At 45.8% G+C, this 23596-nt stretch overlaps 1 protein-coding gene across 1 annotated transcript; it reads left to right on the forward strand.

Annotated features, from left to right (window-relative positions):
• The first annotated feature begins 207 nt into the window (after positions 1-207).
• On the forward strand, positions 208-21963 carry smarca4a (SWI/SNF related BAF chromatin remodeling complex subunit ATPase 4a). The gene is given in 35 exon segments (XM_030793167.1): positions 208-429; positions 1076-1208; positions 2571-2717; positions 2769-3017; positions 3333-3431; positions 3787-4042; positions 4370-4496; positions 4819-4992; positions 5403-5576; positions 5852-6019; positions 6147-6197; positions 6655-6785; positions 7042-7096; positions 7857-7966; positions 8280-8427; positions 9079-9242; positions 9767-9833; positions 10074-10184; positions 10546-10788; positions 11023-11136; positions 11866-11973; positions 12172-12258; positions 12642-12688; positions 13380-13546; positions 17036-17199; positions 17883-18110; positions 18554-18631; positions 18908-19126; positions 19449-19613; positions 19615-19709; positions 19888-19993; positions 20212-20313; positions 20863-20995; positions 21242-21378; positions 21931-21963. Coding segments are annotated over 35 exon segments (4812 nt in total).
• Positions 21964-23596: the final 1633 nt, after the last annotated feature.

Below are 23596 nucleotides of genomic sequence, written 5' to 3' on the forward strand. Positions count from 1 at the left end.
GTCGAATTTTGGGTATTTCTACTATAAAATCTGTCTGTATATACCCTCTGCTTTGCAAACTGAGATGTCTACAAACCAATCTCAGTCACTGTATATCTGAAATCTTGCACAACGTTAAAGTCATAATCTCTCTCTCTCATCCTCTCCCTCCTTCCCTTACTCCAGAGAGAGTGCTGCTTTTTCCACTTTTCCCTGCTCCTGTGAGAGATGTCCACTCCGGACCCCCCCATGGGAGGGACTCCCAGGCCTGGTCCTTCCCCAGGCCCCGGTCCCTCTCCAGGGGCCATGCTGGGACCCAGCCCGGGGCCTTCGCCTGGTTCTACCCATAGTATGATGGGACCAAGCCCTGGTCCTCCCACCTCAGGACACCCCCTACCTCCACAAGGGCCAGCAGGGTACCCCCAGGACAACATGCACCAAATGCACAAGGTACGGGGGTTATTGTACCTCACATTTGTTCTGTCATGCCTCTGCCCGGCGTACCTGAGTTGAGTAACAAGCTGATGAATGAGCAGCTCAGCAGACGACTCTTGAATTTAATTCGAATGGAACAGATGTTTTGAGGTGGCTTGCAGTCTCTGAGGACAGGAGGTGAAAGCAAGTTCAGAGGAAAGTTCTTAATTTAGAAGTTCATTCAGCTTGAGTCGATTATATCTTAATGAGGTAGCAGGAAGTTGTTGTTTTTTTTCCTGCCATACTGAGCTGTCAGTTGCAGTTGTGATTCATTTGGATCAAAATAGTCCTTAAACTGAAACTGTAAATGACGCGTTACAAGTGTCGCTAGCTAAATACTTCTCCTTGTTAAAACTCTTCTTTCATTGTTCAGTTCAGGTTCAAGATTCAACTTTAAATTACTCCTCTTTGTCCTCACCTCGCTATCTCACCGCAAGTGATTACGTACAGTTTAAATGTCTGTCAGAATCAACTTGAAGCCAGCCAGTTTTTACTGATACTACTAGTCCATAGAGATTTCCCAGAGGTAAGTTAGGCTGGAGATGGGTTGTGGATGGAGTTGTGATGGATGATGATGATGATGATGATGGGTGGAGTTGTGATGCGTCCTGTCTGTCGGCAGCCCATGGAGGGAATGCACGAGAAAAGCATGTCTGACGACCCGCGCTACGCTCAGATGAAAGGCCTGGGCATGAGACAGGGCGGCCACAGTGGGATGGGACCACCCCCAAGCCCCATGGACCAGCATTCACAAGGTATACATACACACACACTCACGCTCAGTCTCACTCACATACACACTCTCTGTCTCTCTCTCTCTCTCTGTCTCACTCACATACACTCTCTCTCTCTCTCTCTGTTTCACTCACATACACACTCTCTCTCTCTGTCTCACTCACATACACACTCTCTCTCTCTGTCTCACTCACATACACACTCTCTCTCTCTGTCTCTCACTCACATACACACTCTCTCTCTCTGTCTCTCACTCAGATACACACTCTCTCTCTCTCTCTGTCTCACTCACATTCACACTCTCTCTCTCTCTGTCTCACTCACATATTCACACACACACTCTCTCTCTCTCTCTCTCTCTCTCTCTCTCTCTCTCTCTCGCGCGCGCATGCTCACATACTCTCGCTCCTACTCTCACTCTCACACACACACAGACACATGGAGAGAGACAGAGAGCTTTGTGCTTGAAAAGAGAGGGGGGGGGGGTTCTGTGGTTACTGCTACATCACATTTTTTCCCACCTTTATAATTTTTTTTTTAATTGATTGGATACATGCTGTTTCTCAAACAGGAGGAGACGTTTTTTTTCCCACCTCCACGTACAGGCTTAACTTTAAGTATCAGTCGTTAAACCAGCGGTTTGGCCCTGGAGAAACACATTCAGACTTTGGCTCGTAACAGGAGCTCTGTGTTCTCATCTGACCTTGATTTTACCTGGAGAGAGAGAGAGAGAGAGAGGTAAAGAGTTGCCATGGAAAAGCCGTCCAGCCGGTTCCCCTTCTTTCATATCGCTGCTTTTGTACCGCAGTTTAACGAAAGACAGAGAGGGAGGAGCGAGGGAGGCAGAGCCAGGGATTCCCCTTTTTTTTTTTTCGATAAAAACAATGCAGACAGCTGCTTCAAACCCACAGAGTCACGAGAGGGGGAGGGGGGTTGAGGAGAGGTGGCGATGATTCCAGATGAATGAAACAAAGAGGGTTTTTTTTTTTTTATTCTTGTTTGCTACTGTCGAGACAATTGGCAGTACAAGCTCTCTTGGAAAATGTTGTGGTCATACACCTTCAAGCTGCACTGTCCTTCAGATGCGTAGGCAGCTGTTTGATGTGGTTTTTCAATATTGTGAACTTTCACACACTCGCTTGTGAGTTTAACGTTTTGTTGCTCCCGTATATCTTCTGGTTTCGTTTCCTCATCGGCCTTTTTGATCTTATTTTTTTAATACGTCTTCATCAATGCAGTTTTAAAAAGTTATTTTTATCTATTTATTTTTTTTTTAAATCTTGTGCCTCATTTCCTGCATTAATCACTCACAGTCATCCTCCCTCTCTCTCTCTCTCTCTCTCTCTCGCTCGCTCTCTCTCTCTCTCTTTCCTTCCTCACAGGTTACCCATCCCCTCTGGGTGGTTCTGACCATGCTCCCAGTCCTGTACCTGCCAATGGCCCTCCCTCAGGTCCCATGATGCCCTCTGGCCCGGGTGGCGTGCCCATGGAAGGGGGCGACCCCCAGGCCATGGGTCAGCCTAACCGGGGTGGGGTCCAGGGCGCAGGCGGCGCCGGAGGCGGTCCAGCCCCGGGCGTAGGGGCCGGCGGACCCACCCCCTTCAACCAGAACCAGCTCCATCAGCTCCGCGCCCAGATCATGGCCTATAAAATGTTGGCACGCGGGCAGCCGCTGCCCGAGCACCTCCAGATGGCGGTGCAGGGCAAGAGGCCCATCCCCGGCATGCAGCAGGGCATGCCGAACATGCCCCCTGCCTCAGGACCCGGGGCTGGACCTCCAGGGCCTCCTGGACCCGGACCCACCGGCGCCAACTACACCAGACCTCACGGTGAGCGCGGTTCGGCCTGCCTCACAAGAGGCCGCGCGAAACACAAAATGAAGATTAGCGGCCCCCCGTCGGCAACAGTTGGACACGACATTACGTTGCAGGAATAATGTTGTTTTTAGCTTTGCGCGGCTGCAGTCACTTAGCTGTTACAATTCTGAATATCTTCAGTGACGTACTGGACCGGAAAAAAAGCTATATCATTAACCAATAATATTGTCAGGTTTCTGTTTTAGGGTATGAGCATGCATTGAAATCAGTAAACAGTGATTTCATTGGTTGTCATGCTCTTTCTCCTCTTCCTCCTCCTCCTTTTAGGAATGGTTGGACCAAACATGCCTCCTCCAGGACCTTCAGGTGTGCCCCCAGGCATGCAGGGGCAACCCCCCAGCGGCCCCCCCAAATCATGGCCCGAAGGTGGGTCACGTCCCCCAGTCCTCCACTGTGGACAGAGAGATTTTTCTCTCTGGAACTTACCTAACTGAAACTCAGAATACCAAAAAAAATAAATAAATAAAAAAAATTGAAGAGCAAGATTGTAAAGACATGTTTTCATATTTCGATCACAAATAAGACTGTGTTCAATGTATGTACCAAATTGTGACTGCATATTGAAGAAGATACAGGTGTTAGTCATGTTTGTTTGTCCCGGTGTGTGTGACCGGGAAGATTGCATATCAGTGCATTTCTGTACCAACACGTGTCTGTCTGTCTGTGTGTGTGTCTGTGTGTATCTGTGTGTGTCTGTGTGTGTGTGTATGTGTGTGTGTAGGGCCCATGGTGAATGCCGCCGCCCCGGCCAGCACTCCTCAGAAGCTGATTCCTCCTCAGCCTACGGGTCGCCCCTCTCCTGCCCCTCCGTCAGTGCCCCCCGCTGCCTCACCCGTCATGCCCCCCCAAACCCAGTCGCCCGGGCAACCGGCTCAGCCCCCACCCATGATGCTCCACCAGAAACAGAACCGCATCACGCCCATCCAGAAACCCCGCGGACTGGACCCTGTGGAGATCCTGCAGGAGAGAGAGTACAGGTGAGCAGAGAGATTTAGGACAGTGTGTGTGAGCAGAGAGAGAGAGGGCGTGTGAGTCTAGTGTGACAGGGTTGAGATGTCAGGCCATCTATATTCCTGCACATAATTTCAGAAAGATGATTTCAAATAAACTCCTTGGACAGCTAACATGAGTCCTTTCATTTAAGAGTTTAGAAAGTTTCTCATGTCTGCAACTGGAGTCTTTTTTTTTTTTCTTTTTTTTTTTTTTTAAAAGAACTGAATAATAAGAGTCAGTCTCTCTAAGCACTCTGTCTGGATGAGACCTGTATGTAACGTCCCCCCCCCCCCCCCGTCTCTCTGCGTTAGACTGCAGGCTCGCATCACTCACCGTATTCAGGAGCTGGAGAACCTTCCGGGCTCTCTGGCCGGAGATCTGAGGACCAAAGCGACCATCGAACTCAAAGCCCTGAGGCTGCTCAACTTCCAGAGACAGGTGAGGAGAGATCACAGGAGCAAATTTGTTTGTTTGTTTGTTTTAAGTTGCTCTGGTTCATTGAGTTGGAAAACAAACAGAGGGAACAGTTTCTACTTTATAATTGTAATAGGCTTATCTTCGATGATTGGCAGGGAGGAATAAGTTAGAATGCAGTTTTCATCAGTGAATGCGAGAGAATTGAGCCCTCTTCTAATATAATACTTCTATATAGCACCACAAAGGTTCATGCCAGTGTTCAAAGCTAATGAAGATCAGACATGTGATGGTTACAAATCTCTCTTTTTTTAACTTTTCCTCCTGCTATCTCTGTGTGGTGCAGCTCCGTCAGGAGGTGGTGGTGTGTATGCGGCGTGATACGGCGCTGGAGACGGCGCTGAACGCCAAAGCCTACAAACGCAGCAAACGCCAGTCGTTACGCGAGGCCCGGATCACGGAGAAGCTGGAGAAACAGCAGAAGATCGAACAGGAGCGCAAACGCAGGCAGAAACACCAGGTAACCGTGGTGACGTGGTCACGGCGCACGCCTGCCGACCGCGAGCGTGATTCAACAGCCTGTTCCTTCAGAAATCTGCTGAAATTGGTCCTTCAGTGTGAGATTAAACTCAACTTTGTCCTCTGAGACATAGATAGAGGCAGGATTTGTTCTTTCTTGATTAGATTATAGCAGGCTGTGTTTGACCGGTCAAAATTTTCTCGGACCAGTTTAGAACTTTACCGAACAGCCTCCTGATCTGGAAAATGTCTTTGGTTTAATGTTAGTTTGATTGAAACTAGTTAAGTGGAAACTTAACAGTACTGGAGTGGGTTTGTTTTGAGAGCAATAGGGACTGAATTTTGAATTGATTCTGAATTTTCCTTTGTTTTTATTTGTTAATTTTTTTTATTCTCTCCGTTGTTTTAAAGGAATATCTTAATAGTATCCTCCAACATGCTAAAGACTTTAAGGAGTATCATCGCTCCATTACTGGAAAGATCCAGAAGCTCACCAAAGCTGTGGCCACTTACCACGCCAACACAGAGAGGGAGCAGAAGAAGGAGAACGAGCGAATCGAGAAGGAGAGAATGCGGAGGCTGATGGTGAGAAGACACACACACACGTGACACCTTTACATTACAATGACATACCATCACTTCGCTCTGTGTGTTTTTTATTAGTATTATTATTATTATTATTATTATTATTATTATTAAAAACAAAACTCTCCATGAAGATACTTTCTCACTTCTCCCGTTCAAACATCTGCGTTCTTCATACACCAACGTTCGCGATAAATCCACACACACGTACAGGGTCCAGACACACACACACAGGCGCACACACCCCTTGACTCTGCCCTGTGCTCATTCTCTAGGCCGAGGACGAGGAAGGCTATCGTAAGCTGATCGACCAGAAGAAGGACAAGCGCCTGGCTTACCTGCTGCAGCAGACGGATGAATACGTGGCCAACCTCACGGAGCTGGTCAGAGCCCACAAAGCCGCTCAGGCCCTCAAGGAGAAGAAGAAGAAGAAGAAAAAGAAGGTAGAGAAGAAGAGATAAGGATTAGATGGGATGCGCTGTAGGGTCGTGACATCTGAGTTGACGTGTTTGTTAATCGGAGAGTTAAGGCATGTGTTACAGTTTTCTAAAGTGTGTTCTGTGTCCACAGAAGATGGAGAACGCAGAAGGTGGTACTCCCGCCCTGGGTCCAGATGGAGAGGTTTGTTTTCTCAATTCAGTAACATTTTTGGAGACAGATTTTTATCTGGTTAATTATATGACCTTGAAAGAGTGAACAGGAACTCTGGTTTTGATCACACAAACCTGATGAGGAACATGAGGGAGGCACTCAGAACAATACATTTCTCAATGCTCGTCGCCAGGTTGTCGCTAAGTTACCTATTCTGTTTACCTAACCACCAAGTTCCAGAATGGAATATGCATTTGGAATGGTTCAACACGAGGAGAATGCTGAAAAAAACAGAACATTTGGGATTTTTAAGGAAGTAACCCACTGCACAGAGAACAGAAGCTCCCACTGATTTTAGTATCGCAATGTTTTGTTGCCTCTCCATAGCAACTTCTGTGACATCACTTCACCTCTCCTTGAATGTGATTGGTTAAACAGCTACATGTTGAGTTTTAATTGGTCTTGGTATTTTTTCTGCGTTTTGTAGCCTCTGGATGAGACCAGTCAAATGAGTGACCTTCCAGTCAAGGTCATCCACGTGGACAGTGGCAAGATTCTGACCGGTGTGGACGCTCCCAAAGCAGGCCAGCTAGAGGCCTGGCTAGAGATGAACCCTGGGTGAGTGTGTGTGAGCATGTGTGTGTGTGTCCATGTCACTCATACAAAATAAATCACTCTCTCATTTAGTAGTTTGGAATTACTGTTTTGTAGTGTGGAATTGTTTGAGTGATTTATCAGCAGTGGATCATTTTTGTTGGTTTGTGTCATAAAAGGTTTTTGTAAAGTGTCCCTGTCAGGCTAGTGAACTTTCTGTCACCTGGTTCTTTGTTGTGAACGTGTTGGGGTTTTTTTTTTTCTGTGTTTTTATCTGTAGGTATGAGGTGGCTCCGCGCTCGGACAGTGAAGACAGCGGGTCTGACGAGGAAGAGGTAGGACTGTGTGTCTGCTTCCTCCTCCTCCTCTACCTCACATTCTCACTCTCTCCTCTCTCTCTCTCTCTCTCTCCTCTCTCTCTCCTCTCTCTCTCCTCTCTCTCTCCTCTCTCTCTCTCTCTCTCTCCTCTCTCTCTCCTCTCTCTCTCTCTCTCCTCTCTCTCTCCTCTCTCTCTCTCCTCTCTCTCTCTCTCTCCTCTCTCTCTCTCTCCTCTCTCTCTCTCTCTCTCTCTCTCTCTCTCCTCTCTCTCTCTCTCTCCTCTCTCTCTTTATCCCTCTCTCCTCTCTCTCTCTTTATCCCTCTCTCCTCTCTCTCTCTTTCTCTCTCTCACACTCTCTCTCTCTCTCTCTCTCTCTCTCCTCTCTCTCTCTCTCCTCTCTCTCTTTATCCCTCTCTCCTCTCTCTCTCTTTCTCTCTCTCACACTCTCTCTCTCTCTCTCTCCTCTCTCTCTCCTCTCTTTCTCTCTCCCTGCCTCCTTTTATTTTCTGGAGGACTCTGTGTGTGTGTTTGTAACGTCAGAGCGGTGTTAAAATAACTGAATGAGTGGAGCTTAAAGTCGTCAGAAACTACGCCGGGTTGGAACTCATTATCATCCATTCAGAGTCGGCTGTTAGCTTTAGCACATTAGCTCCTAGATGAGGATTTAAAAACCTATTACATTAAATACCTGCGTCTATTCTTTTAAGGCCGATAGCTGCTTGAGGGGTTTGATGTTTATGTGGTTTTTTTGGGTCCGTTCTTCTCTCACTCTTAAGGAGGAAGAGGATGAGCCCCAGCCCTCTCAGGCCCCCACGGAGGAGAAGAAGAAGATTCCGGATCCTGACAGCGAAGACGTGTCGGAGGTGGATGCTCGCCACATTATCGAGTGAGTGACCTCTTTTCCTCCCGCCGTTTGATTGGCTGTTGCCAGTGGAAACCGGTGACCACAAAATCACTGTCTCTAATCTAAACGCTGGTACATCCGTAACAATGACGCCGAAGTCCTCATGAGCAATGTTAACGGCTAAAATAAATAAATAGATAAATAAATAAATGTACTTTTACTTTGAAACACCTTTCATGTGCACACAGCAGCTCTCAGCCCTTTTCAAAGTCAAGGGATTAAATTGTGTTCATATACATTACATAATAACAAGATAGTGTGTGTGTGTGTGTGTGTGTGTGTGTGTGTTTGTCAGGCATGCCAAGCAGGACGTGGATGATGAGTACGGCAGCTCGGCGTTTGCGCGTGGGTTACAGTCGTACTACGCTGTGGCTCACGCCGTCACTGAGAAAGTGGATAGACAGTCCTCACTCATGGTCAACGGCCAGCTCAAACAGTACCAGGTACACACACTCACACACACACGCACAGACAAACACACACTCTCTCTCACACACACACACACTCTCTCACTCACGCACACGCACAGACAAACACACACTCTCTCACACACACACACACACTGCACATCTCAAGCCCTTACCGCTCAAACAGTACCAGGTACACACACACACTGCACATCTCAAGCCCTTACAGCTCAAACAGTACCAGATACACACACACACACACACACTGCACATCTCACACACACACACACACACACACTGCACATCTCACTCACACACACACACACACTGCACATCTCACTCACACACACTCACTGCACATCTCAAGCCCTTACAGCTCAAACAGTACCAGGTACACACACACACACACACTCACTGCACATCTCAAGCCCTTACAGCTCAAACAGTACCAGGTACACACACACAGAAAAACACGCTCTCACACACACACACACACTCTCACTCACACACGCACACGCACAGACAAACACACTCTCTCTCTCACACACACACAAACGCTGCAAATCTCAAGCCCTTACAGCTCATGATAGATACACGCAGACACATTAAGTTACTCATTATGCAAAGATGACGTGAATTTTTAACACTCTTTGTTTTGTTTTGGGTTTTTTTTTTCCTGTGTGTCAGATTAAGGGTTTGGAGTGGCTGGTGTCCCTGTATAATAATAATCTGAATGGAATTTTGGCTGATGAGATGGGATTAGGGAAGACCATTCAGACCATCGCCCTCATCACCTACCTCATGGAGTACAAACGCATCAACGGTCCCTTCCTCATCATCGTGCCGCTCTCGTGAGTCAGCGCCTTTCTTTCCTTCCTTCATCCGGTTCTCTCGCTTTCCCTCTCCCCCCCCCCCCCCCCCCCTTTACCTCTAAGCCATTCGTTCTCTCGTTTCTTTTTTCTTTTTTTTTTCTCTCTCTCTCTCAGTTTCTGCTTTCATCTTTCTCTCTGACCCTCATGCTCTTTCCTCCTCTGTCTGCTCTGCTTTCTGCCCTCCCTCTTTCCATTTCTTCTCCCTCCTCCCCTTCTTTTTTTCCCCCGTTTCTCTCTCCTGTTCTGTCCGTCTGTGCTGCGGCGTCCCTTTTTTTCTTCCACTTTTATCTTTCACCTTTGCTCCCTCCACTGCTCCCTATCAACACCCCATCCCTCTGTCTGTTTCATTCTCTCCTCTGTTCACCTCTCTCTCTCTCTCTCTTTTTCCCTCACACTCTTTCCTTTTGTGCTTCTATGAGCCTCTGTCTCTCTGTAAAGTGTGTTGTTAGGGGCACAGACGGCCAGAACCCACTCATTAATAACCTCTCTTGTGTTTTACTCAGAACTCTGTCTAACTGGGTTTACGAGTTTGATAAATGGGCTCCATCTGTTGTCAAAGTCTCCTACAAGGTACGGGCACTTTTAGATTCTTTTTTTTTCAGAGCAGCATGTTAGAACCATGCAAAAATCACGACGTTAGCCTTCTTTGGGCTTTATTAAGTGACTCTTTCCCTCTCTCTCTCTCTTGCTCTCTCTCTCTCTCTCTCTCTCTCTCGCTCGCTCTCTCTCTGCTCTCGCTCTCTCTCTGCTCTCGCTCTCTCGCTCTCTTGCTCTCTCTCTCTCTCTCTCTCTCTCTCTCTCTCCCTGCAGGGGTCTCCCGCTGCCCGGCGTTCTTTTGTTCCAACTCTCCGCAGTGGCAAGTTTAACGTGCTGCTCACCACGTATGAGTACATCATCAAAGACAAGCAGGTGTTGGCCAAGGTACTGAGCTGCATCTACAGCACACACACTCACAAAGCCTCTTAGTTTTGTGTGTGTGTGTGTGTGTGTGTTACACTACTTGCCTGTGACCATTCTATTCTCCATTCTTTAGTTAATGTATAAGAACACTATCTAGGGTGTGTGCGTGTGTTTGTGTCTTGGTTTGGTGGATTAATCTTGTTGGACGGTTTGTAACTTTGAATCTCTTCATCACGTTTTAGTTTCATTACATACCTCAGAAGTGCTTAAAATTCCCCAGTGCCCGCTCACAATGCAGGAGAAGAGTGAAGCCGGGAAACCTTTCACTTTGTGTTAATGTTTGTTTGTTTGTTTGTTTGTTTGTACCCCTTCTCTTCCTCAGATCCGTTGGAAATACATGATCGTGGATGAAGGTCACAGGATGAAGAACCATCACTGTAAGCTGACCCAGGTGTTAAACACACACTACCTGGCCCCGAGACGCCTCCTCCTGACGGGAACTCCTCTCCAAAACAAACTGCCAGAGCTCTGGGCCCTTCTCAACTTCCTGCTCCCAACCATCTTCAAGAGCTGCAGCACCTTCGAGCAGTGGTTCAATGCCCCGTTCGCCATGACTGGAGAAAAGGTGACCGCTTCTGTAGTTTTATTATGACTTTATCTATTATGAAATGGTTATAGAGGGAAATATTAATGATTGAGTTATGTCGTGCACGGTGACTGCGTTTGTGAGAGTTAAAAATGATATGAAAACAGAAACTGAAAAGGAAGTGGTACTAGTGTGAAACTGGAAAGATCGTAAACCGACCTCTCGTCCTCTCGTTTATCTTTTTAAACGTAAATTCTTTCTCTCTCTCTGTAGGTTGATCTGAATGAAGAGGAGACCATTCTGATTATCCGTCGTCTGCACAAAGTGCTCCGCCCCTTCCTCCTGCGCCGGCTCAAAAAGGAAGTGGAGGCCCAGCTGCCTGAGAAGGTCTGTCGCTCTCGCTCGCTGTCTCTCTCCCGCACGTCCCCACCACACACCATGACACACACACTCACACTCACTTTCACTCACATGTCCCCACTACACACAATGACTCATACACACTCAAACTCACTCTCACTCACATGTCCCCACTACACACAATGACTCATACACACTCAAACTCACTCTCACTCACACATCCTCACTACACACAATGACTCATACACACTCAAACTCACTCACACTCACACGTCCTCACGACACACAATGACTCATACACACTCAAACTCACTCACACTCACACGTCCTCACGACACACAATGACTCATACACACTCAAACTCACTCACACGTCCTCACGACACACAATGACTCATACACACTCAAACTCACTCTCACTCACACATCCTCACTACGCATGATGGCACACACACACACTCTTTCTAGTGAGTTTAAATTCACTCTCACAGACATGTCCCCATTAAACACCTAACTACAGGGAGTCACATTCACTCACATTAGTGCCCTCTCACTCTGACCCCAGTCGAATGTCATATCTGTCAGACACACAAACCTGTGTGATCATAAAGTCCTTTCACACTACAATACAATACACACTCCTTTCTTCTCAGTGCACCCATCTTCAAAATGTACACATGCTGGACAGCTACTCACACTCTCTCTCTCTCTCTCTCTCTCTCTCTCTCTCTCTCTCTCTCTCTCTGCTTGTCTGTAGGTGGAGTATGTGATTAAGTGTGACATGTCAGCTCTACAGAGAGTGCTGTACAGACACATGCAGGCTAAAGGTGTTCTCCTCACGGATGGCTCAGAGAAAGACAAGAAGGTGAGAGACAGAGTGAAAACACTTCGTTTGGCTTTGAGTGTGTTTGTGTGTGTGTGTGTGTGTGTGCGTGTGTACGGTAACCAGTCGCTCTCGTTTGTGTGTTCCAGTGTGAAAGAGTGTGTGTGTGTTTGTATGTTACTCTGTGAAAGAGTGTGTGTGTGTGTGGTAACTGAACATTATCTGTGGTGTATATTTCAGGGTAAGGGCGGTACCAAGACTCTGATGAACACCATTATGCAGTTAAGGAAAATCTGTAACCACCCCTACATGTTCCAGCACATTGAGGTAAACGCTAACACTTCAACCTTTTTTTTCTTTCTTTTTTTTAACTTTCCTCTCTCGCCTCACAGACCTCAGCTCAAACCTCAACCTCCCTCTCTGTGTGTTATTCCTCCAGTCCGCAAAGTACTCCAACTCCTCTAGTCATCCAGAACCGTCTCCGTGTTCACTCTCTGTCTTTTTAAACAGTCCCTCAGATACCACTCTGCATCTTAGGATCATTCTTCTCAGTCACAGACTAGCCTGCATACTCGCATGGTCCCTTATTTTTACAACATTTGTTTATAACCATCTTGAATGAGGCCAGATCGTTTTTTTCCTCTGTTATTTGAGCTGCGTTGGGTTTTGCCTGTAGAGTTTGTCTGAAACGTTTTGTCTGTTTTGTGTAGGAGTCTTTCTCTGAGCACTTGGGGTTCACAGGAGGCATTGTACAGGGGTGAGTACCATTTTAGACCTCAGACCTCATTCAGCAAAAAGGAAATGTTTGTGTCTGTGGTAACGATTGAAACCTAATGTGAGATTTTTGGTCTTACGCACTGATGTGTACTCAAAGAACATTAAAGATTTGAAATATCTAAACACACTCATTATTCAGAATGGTAGGGCATGTGTACCTTCACTGATGTCAACCCGGTCGTGTCCACATCTTCACGTATTTCCCTCTATAGCTTCTCTCTCTCTCTCTCTCTCTCTCTCTCTCACCCCCTCATTCTCTCACTTCCTCACAATCTCTCTCTCTCTGTCTCTGAGAAAAATCTCTGTGTCCATCCTTAAATTTGTTCGTGGTAATATTATTACATGTGTGTAAGTGTACTGCAGTGGGATTTGTTCAGTGGTGAAATGCAGGACGTCTGTTTTTCTTTCTCTTTCTCTCTCCCTCTCTGTTTCTCTCTTTCTTTCTCTCTCTCTCTCTCTCTCTCTCTCTCTCCTCCCCTTCCTCCAGTTTCCTCCACGCTGGGGACTGACTGCGTCACTTACAGTATTTCCAAAGCATACAAAATGTATATAGAGCCAACTGTAACAGTCATTTACTTCACAATAATAAGACTGCTTGTAAAAATAAGCACATGAGTGAAAGCTTTATGAAAAGACTGATGAACTGAAACATTCTCTCTCTCGCTCCGTAGACCCGACCTGTACCGCGCTTCGGGGAAATTCGAGCTGCTCGACAGGATCCTGCCCAAACTGCGAGCGACCAATCACAAAGTGCTGCTCTTCTGTCAGATGACCTCTCTCATGACCATCATGGAGGATTACTTCGCCTACCGTAACTTCAAATACCTGCGCCTGGACGGTGAGACACGCGTCGCCCTCGCAAACACCTGACGTTAAACTCGACGTTTAAAACGAGCTTTGGCATTTCTGGTTCTGTTGTCTCATGCAAAGTTTTTTTTTTTGTTGTTTTTTTTTTTTTAACACTAGAAGCGCCGCGCCGGTTTGACCTACTTATACCTAGAAGCGCCGAGTGCCGGTCATTTGACCGCTGTGACTACCTACTAGGAGCGGCGCACAGATTTTACCTACTTAAAGCGCGGCTAGGCGGTCAAATGACCGCCGAGTCATTAGACAAGGGCACTGTTACTGACACATAATGATCGCTAGATGGCGCTTCTTGCACGAAGCAAATAGTTTGCTTACAAGATCAACTCGCGTTCGGCCAATGTATCATTCATTTCAGTGTTAGCAGTCGATTATTATTTCATTAGAACGTTTGGCATAAAGGCATAAATTCCGGAGGAAGTCTCGATCAAACTCGACTGAGAAAACCATCTGAACAAGACTAGTTCAGGCAACTTTTTCATAGTATTTGCTTTTTAACATTTAATCTTCTACCTTGGAGAATTAGTTTATTATACGGGATGTCACACACGTTGCGAGTTAGACTGCAGCTGGTCTGTAAATGTAGTCCGACTGTATCAACATTCAGTTGTCGACTGACAATGATCACGTCGTTGCCCCTAGTGATTAATTTATTGTAAGGGCACGGTCCAGGTAGTGCAAAAATCAGAGACAATTGTGATTGTAAATTAACTGTTGTAGGGAGCGATTACAGATTTGAACATTCTAATTGTTGGGCGACATGTCGGGTGACGGAGTAAGCTATAAACTGGACTCTATACTTACTCAATAGAACAACCTATCGGAATGACAAGACAGGCAGTAATTGGTTGAGAATTACAATGCGTGTAAATCAAAACATGTGAAAGTTTAGAGTGTGAGACTGCTTTGGGTGGCGCTGGAGGAGTAGACTAAAGCGTTTCAGTTCCGAACTCGTCTGTCTCCGTGAAATTATCGCTTATACCACATAACAAGCCCAGCCGAGCATATCAAGCTTTACACTTGCATTTTAATAAATTAATTATCTACCACAACTAACAGATCATTCTATGCCATGACAGAAGCAAACACTACGACTTTTCAAGGCATTCAGAGGGCTATGAGAAGCCTCACACCTAGCCTGCCAAGCAACCTACGAGTAACACCTCCCAACCCCCTCCCAATAAAGTGCCATAGTCTATTGTTAGTCTCCCGCACTAGAATGATTTGGCCCAAAGTAGTTCATACCACGAGTAGCCTATCACCGTCTATCATGAGTCGCAGCTAAATCTAATTCCACACATGTAAGAAAATGTAGGCACCGCTTGGAAATGAATAAATATGCATGGATGTTGTTTTTACAAAATATGTATGTCGCAATGGATTTTCGTAAACAAAGCTGTGTCAGGTGTGTAGGCTTTTAGAGTAAATAACGTAGCATAAGATGGCCGAATTTTTACCATTTATACTAAAAACTAAGTTACAGCACGAAAAAGCCCTTCTTTTTGGTAAATCGACAGCTGTGTAGTTTATTTACAGTAAATACTTAAGAAAGAATGAAATATACATTACACACGATAGATACACGAGATAGTGTATACAGTGAAATGCACTAAGTACATAAACAGATAAAGTACTTTTCGAGCTGTTTATTATCCTGTGTGTCGGGATGCTGTAACCACTATTACACAGCCTGTCCAAGTAGGGAATGTTGTACCTCGATGTTTTGTGTTCGCAATTCATGTGGAGAGATATTCGACCGACAGCCTAGAACAATAGCCTAGGTGTGATCCCAACCCCCTCCCAACGACCGCGTCATGAATCACTTCAACCAACTCAGAAGTTCCCTTCAACGTAGACCAAAAGATTGTTTGCCAGTGCCAACGAGGGGAAGAAATTTTCGGCCTACTGCCGGCCTAATGTCATCTTTCCCTAGATAGAGAATTGCGCTCAACATGTATTTTGTTTCAACGTCAGCGGCCACCCAGAATTTAATAGCAAATTAGTTTAATGGCCATGTTCTGTGTGAAACGACACAGTAACAACTTGATAGAGAACAGTTGTTCATCTACAGTTATGTTCTCACTAGGTGTGTAAGAAGCAATACTTTATCGAAAATCTAATTTATCTGTCACAAAGTGGGCAGCCCTTGCATTCTTGTCATCAAAGCGCAGATAGCGCATGATATCGTGGAATCTCTGTCGAGACCTCCGTCTCTGAAAATGGGATTTCCCACGTTAGCAGACCAGTAGTCGTCCGGGTTTATGATTTTACCGCCCGTAATACCTCCCAAATAAAGGAGACCTGCAGTTTGAACTTATTTTCGATCATCACTTCGATCAGTTTCTGCTTCAGAGTATTTCTGAATCTTTCACAACATTTCTGTGTCAGTCAAACACACTAAACTGCCCAATGGACTTGTAATATTGTCCTTGGCATAACATGTGGGCCCTGGGGTTTCTCTCATGATATTGCACTCTCGGGCCAGCAGTTTGTTCAACCCATACTGTGCCGTCTCTTGCGTAGGGTGTTATTATATTGAATGAATTAGCATTCGCAAAATTCCTGCTCACTATCTAAGTCATATAATAATTAGTTACTCCCCTCTACGTGAAACAAAAATGCGTTTATTATACGTTTGTCCGCTTTACAAAACATTTGCATTTTAATACTGTAAATTATTTTTGCAGCTCTAAAATAATGTAATGTCATGACATGAGAATAAAGCTTACCCTAGTTTACACACGAACTATCAGTCATATGATGACTAATTACGCACGGTTCAAGTAGGCTAGTGCAAAAATCAGTGACAATTGATACGCCCATGTAGGCCTACATGAAACAAAAATGCGCTTCATAGTTATTAAATTGTCGTCATTTTTGCACATTATGTAATATTAATGTATGACTCTTATAACTCTCGATATATATATATATATATATATATATATATATATATATATATAGACAGAAAACTAGTACGAGCGAACCCTTGCGCCATCTGCTGCGAGAAAAGAGAATCGCAGCCTTCAAAGGCAGGAAACAACATGGCCGAAAGCGAGGCTGACAGCAGTTTCACAGAATTAGAAGCAAAATAGCTTTAAATTAGCTTGTACCGGGGTGATTTTGAAAATTTAAGGATACTGGGTGATAAAATGCACAGATCTAGGAAAAGTCATGAAAGGACGGTCCTGAAATTTGACCGAGTGCAAAGATTTAATTTTTTTTTGGGTCACTGCGGTCAAATGACCGGCGCTCGGCGCTTCTAGGTATAATTGGGTCAAACCAGCACGGCGCTTCTAGTAAGACGTCACAGCGGTCAAATGACCGGCGCTCGGCGCTTCTAGTGTTAATCGACTGCCTGTTTAAATCCCGTTGCTCTTCCGGAATTTGCGGCGGTTTGATTGGATGTGAAGGAAAGCCGGGTTAAGCTGAATTGAATGTTGTTCTCTCCGTGGCCGTGCAGGAACCACGAAGGCCGAGGACCGCGGAATGCTGCTGAAGAACTTCAACGACCCAGCGTCTCAGTACTTTGTCTTCCTGCTCAGCACCAGAGCCGGGGGACTGGGTCTGAACCTGCAGTCGGCGGACACCGTGGTCATCTTCGACAGTGACTGGAACCCACACCAGGTACGTTCTCTCTCTGTCTGTCTCTCTCTCTCTCTGTCTCTCTCTCTGTCTGTCTCTCTCTCTCTCTCTCTCTCTCTCTCTCTCTCTCTCTCTCTCTCTCTGTCTCTCTCTCTCTCTGTCTCTCTCTCTCTGTCTCTCTCTCTCTCTCTGTCTCTCTCTCTCTCTCTCTCTCTCTCTCTCTCTCTCTCTCTGTCTCTCTCTCTCTCTCTGTCTCTCTCTCTCTCTCTCTCTCTCTCTGTCTCTCTCTCTCTCTCTGTCTCTCTCTCTCTGTCTCTCTCTCTCTCTCTGTCACTCTCTCTCTCTCTCTGTCTCTCTCTCTCTGTCTCTGTCTTTCTCTCTCTCTCTGTCTCTCTCTGTCTTTCTCTGTAGAGTGTGTGATTAAGTGTGAGGTGTTGACTCTACAGAGTGTGCTGTAGGCAAAAGGAGACAGGCTACAGACACTTCAGTCTCCTCTTTACTTTCCCATCACTTTACACACACACCCTTTTTTTTCCCCTTTTCTCTCTCACACACACACACACACACACACCCACACACACACATAGTGCTTCTCAAATATTTTTCCTGTGACTTTTCCTGCTCTGCTCTCTCTCTCTCCTTTTAACTTACCCTCCCCTGTCTCTCTCTCTCTCTCTCTCTCTCTCTGTGTGTGTGTGTGTGTGTGTGTGTGTGTGTGTGTGTAGGATCTTCAGGCCCAGGATCGCGCCCACCGTATCGGCCAGCAGAACGAGGTGCGTGTGCTGCGTCTGTGCACGGTGAACAGCGTGGAGGAGAAGATCCTGGCAGCGGCCAAATACAAGCTGAACGTGGACCAGAAGGTGATCCAGGCCGGCATGTTCGACCAGAAGTCCTCCAGCCACGAGCGCAGGGCCTTCCTGCAGGCCATCCTGGAACACGAGGAGCAGGATGAGGTCAGGGCAACAGAGCAAAGAGGCTTTTTTTTCTTTTGTTTTTTAACTCGATATTCATCTGTATATTTGCGTGTGTGTGTGTTCACATCGCTCTGAAAAAGACTAAAATACCAGTCGTAAAAAAAAAAATCGGTCTTCGTCACTACTTACAGGGTTATGTTTCTTTTGTGTGTAAGTGATTAATTATAAAGACATTTATTAAATTCAAATAGGGACGTCAGGTCTGGACAGCATTCGAACGATCTGCGTTAACAGAGAGTGTTTGTTTTTGCATTGAGTTAGTGTAAATAGTAATTATCCTTTTATGTGTAGGAATATCATAAATTAGAGTCTGTGTGAAGTGAGGCCAGTACCTGACTGATGTTTCTTCTCTGTTTTATTATCTTTCCTTTTGTCTCTCTCTCTTTCTTTCTCTCTCTCTGTCTCTCTGTTCACTGTGTCAGGAGGAGGATGAGGTACCAGACGACGAGACTGTGAATCAGATGATTGCCAGAAGTGAAGAAGAGTTTGACCACTTTATGGTAAGTCTTGTCTCTCTCTCTTTCTCTCTCTCCCTCTTTCTTTGTGTTACTCTGTCCCTCTCAGACACGCATACTATTTTAAAATCCAACAAATTCTTAAATGTCCAGTGTTTAAACATAATCACTATCTAGGTGTGTATCATGTAGAATGATGTAAAACATAGTGGTAAACAGACAAATAGATAAACACTACACAAAATTCCTGATCATCTCTCTCTCCCTCCCTCTCTCTTTCTCTCTCCCCCCGTCTCTCTCTCTCTCCCCCCGTCTCTATAGCGTATGGACTTGGACAGGAGGCGCGAGGAGGCCAGGAATCCGAAGCGAAAGCCTCGTCTGATGGAGGAGGACGAGCTCCCCACCTGGATCATGAAGGACGACGCTGAGGTGGAGAGGCTGACGTGTGAGGAGGAGGAGGAGAAGATGTTTGGACGCGGCTCCCGTCAACGCAAGGAGGTGGACTACAGCGACTCCCTGACCGAGAAACAGTGGCTCAAGGTGAGGCGACTAAACCGTGTGTGTGTGTGCGCGCGTGTGCGTGTGCGCGCATGTTTTGATTTTGTCAAATTAAGAAAATTCCAAACAATCACAATCCAAACAGTCCATTGGAGGGGACTGAAATTTGAGGCAAAACTCATTTTTGTGTGAATCTGTGTGAGTAACTTGTGTATAGTTTTAGATTGAGTTTTAGTTTGATTGATTTTATTTACGTTGTTCAGTTTGGACTTGTTCTTGCAGGTTAGTTCAGGTTTTGTCTTTTAAATCGAAGGTAAATCTCTTTCTCCCCCCCCCTCTCTCTCTCTCTCTCTCTCTGTCTCAGGCGATAGAAGAGGGCACTCTGGAAGAGATTGAAGAGGAAGTGCGTCACAAGAAGACCACCCGGAAGAGGAAACGAGACCGCGACCTGGACCTCCCCGGCCCGGCCACGCCCAGCTCCAGCCGCAGCCGGGACAAGGACGACGACAGCAAGAAACAGAAAAAACGCGGGCCGCCCCCCCGCCGAAAAACTCTCCCCCAACCCCCCGACGCTCACCAAGAAGATGAAGAAAATCATAGACGCCGTCATCAAATACAAAGACAGGTTTGTCATGTCATTCTCCACACAGAGTACTCAACACTCAGTCCAGACTCCGCTACATTCATGTCTCAGTCATTTTAGAGCAATGTGGTTTATGGCTCACTTAACTTAACCCCTCTGTGTGTGTGTGTGTGTGTGTGTGTGTGTGTGTGTGTGTGTGCGTGCGCGTGTGTGTGTGCAGTAATGGCAGACAGCTGAGTGAAGTCTTTATCCAGCTCCCGTCTCGTAAGGAACTCCCTGAGTACTATGAACTGATCCGTAAACCGGTCGACTTCAGGAAGATTAAGGTAACGCCCTCTGACTCTGATCTGACTTCAACCTCAACTCTCTCTCCTTATGGCTCACAGAGAATCTGTTATGTCTTACCCATGTTTCCACTCTTATTGCATTACTGATTATAATCAATATTTGAATATGCTGATGTTAGTGAAGCTTTGAGTCTCTAACCTGTCTGTGTGTGTGTGTGTGTCTCTGTGTGTGTGTGTGTGTGTGTGTGTGGGCGCAGGAGCGGATCCGGAGCCATAAGTACCGCAGTCTGAATGATTTGGAGAAAGACGTTATGCTGCTGTGTCAAAACGCTCAAACCTTCAACCTGGAGGGATCTCTGGTATGAGCCAAACTCCAACACACACACACACCAACCCAGCTCCAACACACACTCACACACACACCACTCCCCCCCGATATGAACCAAACTCCAACACACACACGCACACACACACTCACACACACACCACTCCCCCCCGATATGAGCCAAACTCCAACACACACACACACACACACACACACCACTCCCCCCGATATGAACCAAACTCCAACACACACACACACCGCTCCCTCCCTGGTATGAGCCAAACACACAGCGCACCCCCCCCCCCCCCCCCCCCCCCGCCCCTACATTCTCAAGACTGTTTTTCCTCCCTCTACACACAGCACTGGGTGTCATTTTGTCAGTGAAATGATGGAGCTTGTAATGAATGGAGTCAGGGCTTAGAGTAAGCACAGCGTCTAAAACAGAACGCTTGGCCACGGGGCAGTCATTAGTAGAAACGAACTGAGAATCAGTCCTTCTCTTTCTCTCTGTACTTGGTTTTTTTTTGGGGTCTGTTTTCCGCTGTCTGCGTGTTTCTGATGAACTCACTCTCTTTCTCTGTAGATCTACGAGGACTCCATCGTTCTGCAGTCCGTCTTCACTAGCGTTCGTCAGAAGATCGAGAAAGAAGAGGACAGCGAAGGGGACGAGAGTGAGGAAGAGGAGGAAGAGGTTGACGAAGGCTCCGAGTCTGAATGTGAGTTTAAGCAAAAATCTGTTTGGTAGTAAACCCCAGGATTTTAAAAACGACATCGGGGAAACACAGCATAGAGAGACACCAGCCTGTTCTACATGTCATTCACACGGTTTGTCTTCATCATAGTCAAATGTTAGCAAAATAACTGTGGTTTTGAGTGAAGCTGTATCTATGTGATAAATGAGTTTATCAGATACAATAAAATCAATCCCACTGTTATTAACTCTCTCTCTCCCTCTCTCTCAGCCCGTTCAGTGAAGGTGAAGATTAAGTTGAGTCGTAAGGAGAAAGGAGAGAGGGGGAAGGGCAGACGTCGCATCGGACGAGGCTCTCGTGCCAAACCAGTGGTCAGTGACGATGACAGCGAGGAGGAACAGGAGGAGGTAACACGCACGCACACACACATATACACACACACAGCACAACTGTGTATACATATACTCACTGTCTCAGGCAGACGCCTCAGATTCAAACAGTCAGTCATTTTTACCCACGGAGTGAAGGTGACTAATTACCTGCAGATGTCCTTCTCAAAAACACTGCTCAAAAACACTGCTCAAAAACCAATAAGAAACATTCACACTAATTACATTCAGTGTCACCTGCCTGGTGGGAGACTGGGATATAGCTGCAGGAGCACAGACCACTGGGTCAGAGAACATTCTAGCGCTTTCTCTCGACTTTATTTTCCGTCATCTCCCATTTTCTCGGTTGTCGTTCATAGACGATCGGTTTTCGAGCCGACGAGCGTAAACTCTACGCCGAAACGTAACCAACCACGTTTGTCAGCGCTCGATAACTGCTGACATCGGTCAGGGGGAATTCTCTGAGAAAACAGAGCTGATTATGGGTGATATGTAACCTTTCTTTTTCTCTCTCTCTCTCTCTCTCTCTCTCTCTCTCTCTCTCTCTCTCTCTTTCCCTTACTCTTTCAGGAGCGTTCTGCCAGTGGCAGTGAAGAGGACTGAGCGCCCCCTAGCTGCAGGACCAAACAACCTTCTTACCCATAATCCTTCTCTGCTGGATTTGACCTGTTATATTTGACCATTGTAGGACAGACAGAGGTCCGCTCATGACAGAGGGGCCTAGTTTTACTATAGATGAGCTCTCTTTTTAGTGACAAAATGTATTGAAAATGACGATTAAATACAATTAAAGGAAAAGACAAAAAAAACCCAACCTTCATCTTCCATATTTAAACCGGCAATCCCGATTCTTAATGGTAGGAGATGTGGTATTATTTCCCCTTTGTTTGTTTGTTTGATGATGATTTTTTTTGGTTGTTGTTGTTTATTTTGTTCTGTGTAAGTGTGATGTAAGATTGCAGGGGATGTGACTAGCGGACTGTCTGTGGACCACAGGAAGAAATGTACTTGACTTTTTTAAAAAAGTGAATAGTTTTGTGTCCTTATCACCTTTTTTTTTTTTTCCCCAGAAAATTGCTTGTGACAGTTACTGTCTTTTTTTTTTTTTTCTTTTTTTCTCCCCCTTTTTTTGCTCTTTTTCTTTCCCGAATGCATGGTTAGTGTGTGTCCGTGCTGCAAACACACAAAATTGATGTTTCTCTCCCTCTCTCTCTTTCCCTTTGGTGAGTTTAATTTAAGAGTATTCACGGGATCAATGGTACGCTCTCTGCCCGGCTGGGTCGAGAGGGAACAGAACTGTTTCTTGTCGGTGTCACTGGATTTCCAAAAGTACAATAAAGGCATCTCATAAATACAGTGGTCTCTGTGTGTGTGTGTGTGTGTGTGTGTGTGTGTTTGAGAAGATCTGAGTATGTTTGCTGATCATTTCTTAAGAGTGAGATTAAAGAACTTCCCTTTTAAAGCACTTGGAGACCATTTTTACCAATATGTGACACTAGGTGGCACTCTTAGACCAAATGGGAATGAAGCGTACAGGGGTGAGTCAGATGTTATTCACACTGGTGAGCAGATGTGTAGTGAAAGTTGTGACTGTAAAAAATATATAACTGTTTGTTAGGGAGAACGTCACCATTTTAGAGTTGTTTGAGAGAAAAATCACATTTGCTTTTAAGTAATGTTTGCTAAATATAAACCTAGACCCGTTTGTAATCTTTTGGAAGCCCATCTTGGAGGTCTCTGTCAAAATTCCATGGAAAGCTGTGAGGTCCAGGGAGGTCTTTCTTCACGATTTGGGGTCTGGTGGACTTCAAAGCTTCAAAGTCCGCTCTGGGTCCTCCTCTTAGAACCCGCTCTCTGACCGTTAGCTCCAACCTTAAGCCACCTCCATATCCTCACATTGCCTTGTTAGCAACCTGAGGTCACCGCCACTCACCTCCACCTACGCTGACGGCTACATCTGACTGCTCCCTGCCTAGGAGACTTTAACTCCTTAATGGGAGGCTGAGGGTGTTCACTTTGAGGAGCATGGAATGAATGATTTCAAGCAACAAAAAAAAAAAAGCCTAAATTTATAAATTCTTTTGTTCCAACCCTATTAATAATCTCATTATCATACTTTTCAGTCTGTTTTCTGTTATCTGTCTATTTATTTATCCATCCGTCCATCCTTATCTCCACCACGTTTTACGAATCAGCTACACATTCACTGATTGGTCTGGACCCAGTTTTGATTTCA

Source organism: Chanos chanos, chromosome 16, assembly GCF_902362185.1.
Source record: "Chanos chanos chromosome 16, fChaCha1.1, whole genome shotgun sequence".
Lineage (NCBI taxonomy): Eukaryota > Metazoa > Chordata > Actinopteri > Gonorynchiformes > Chanidae > Chanos > Chanos chanos.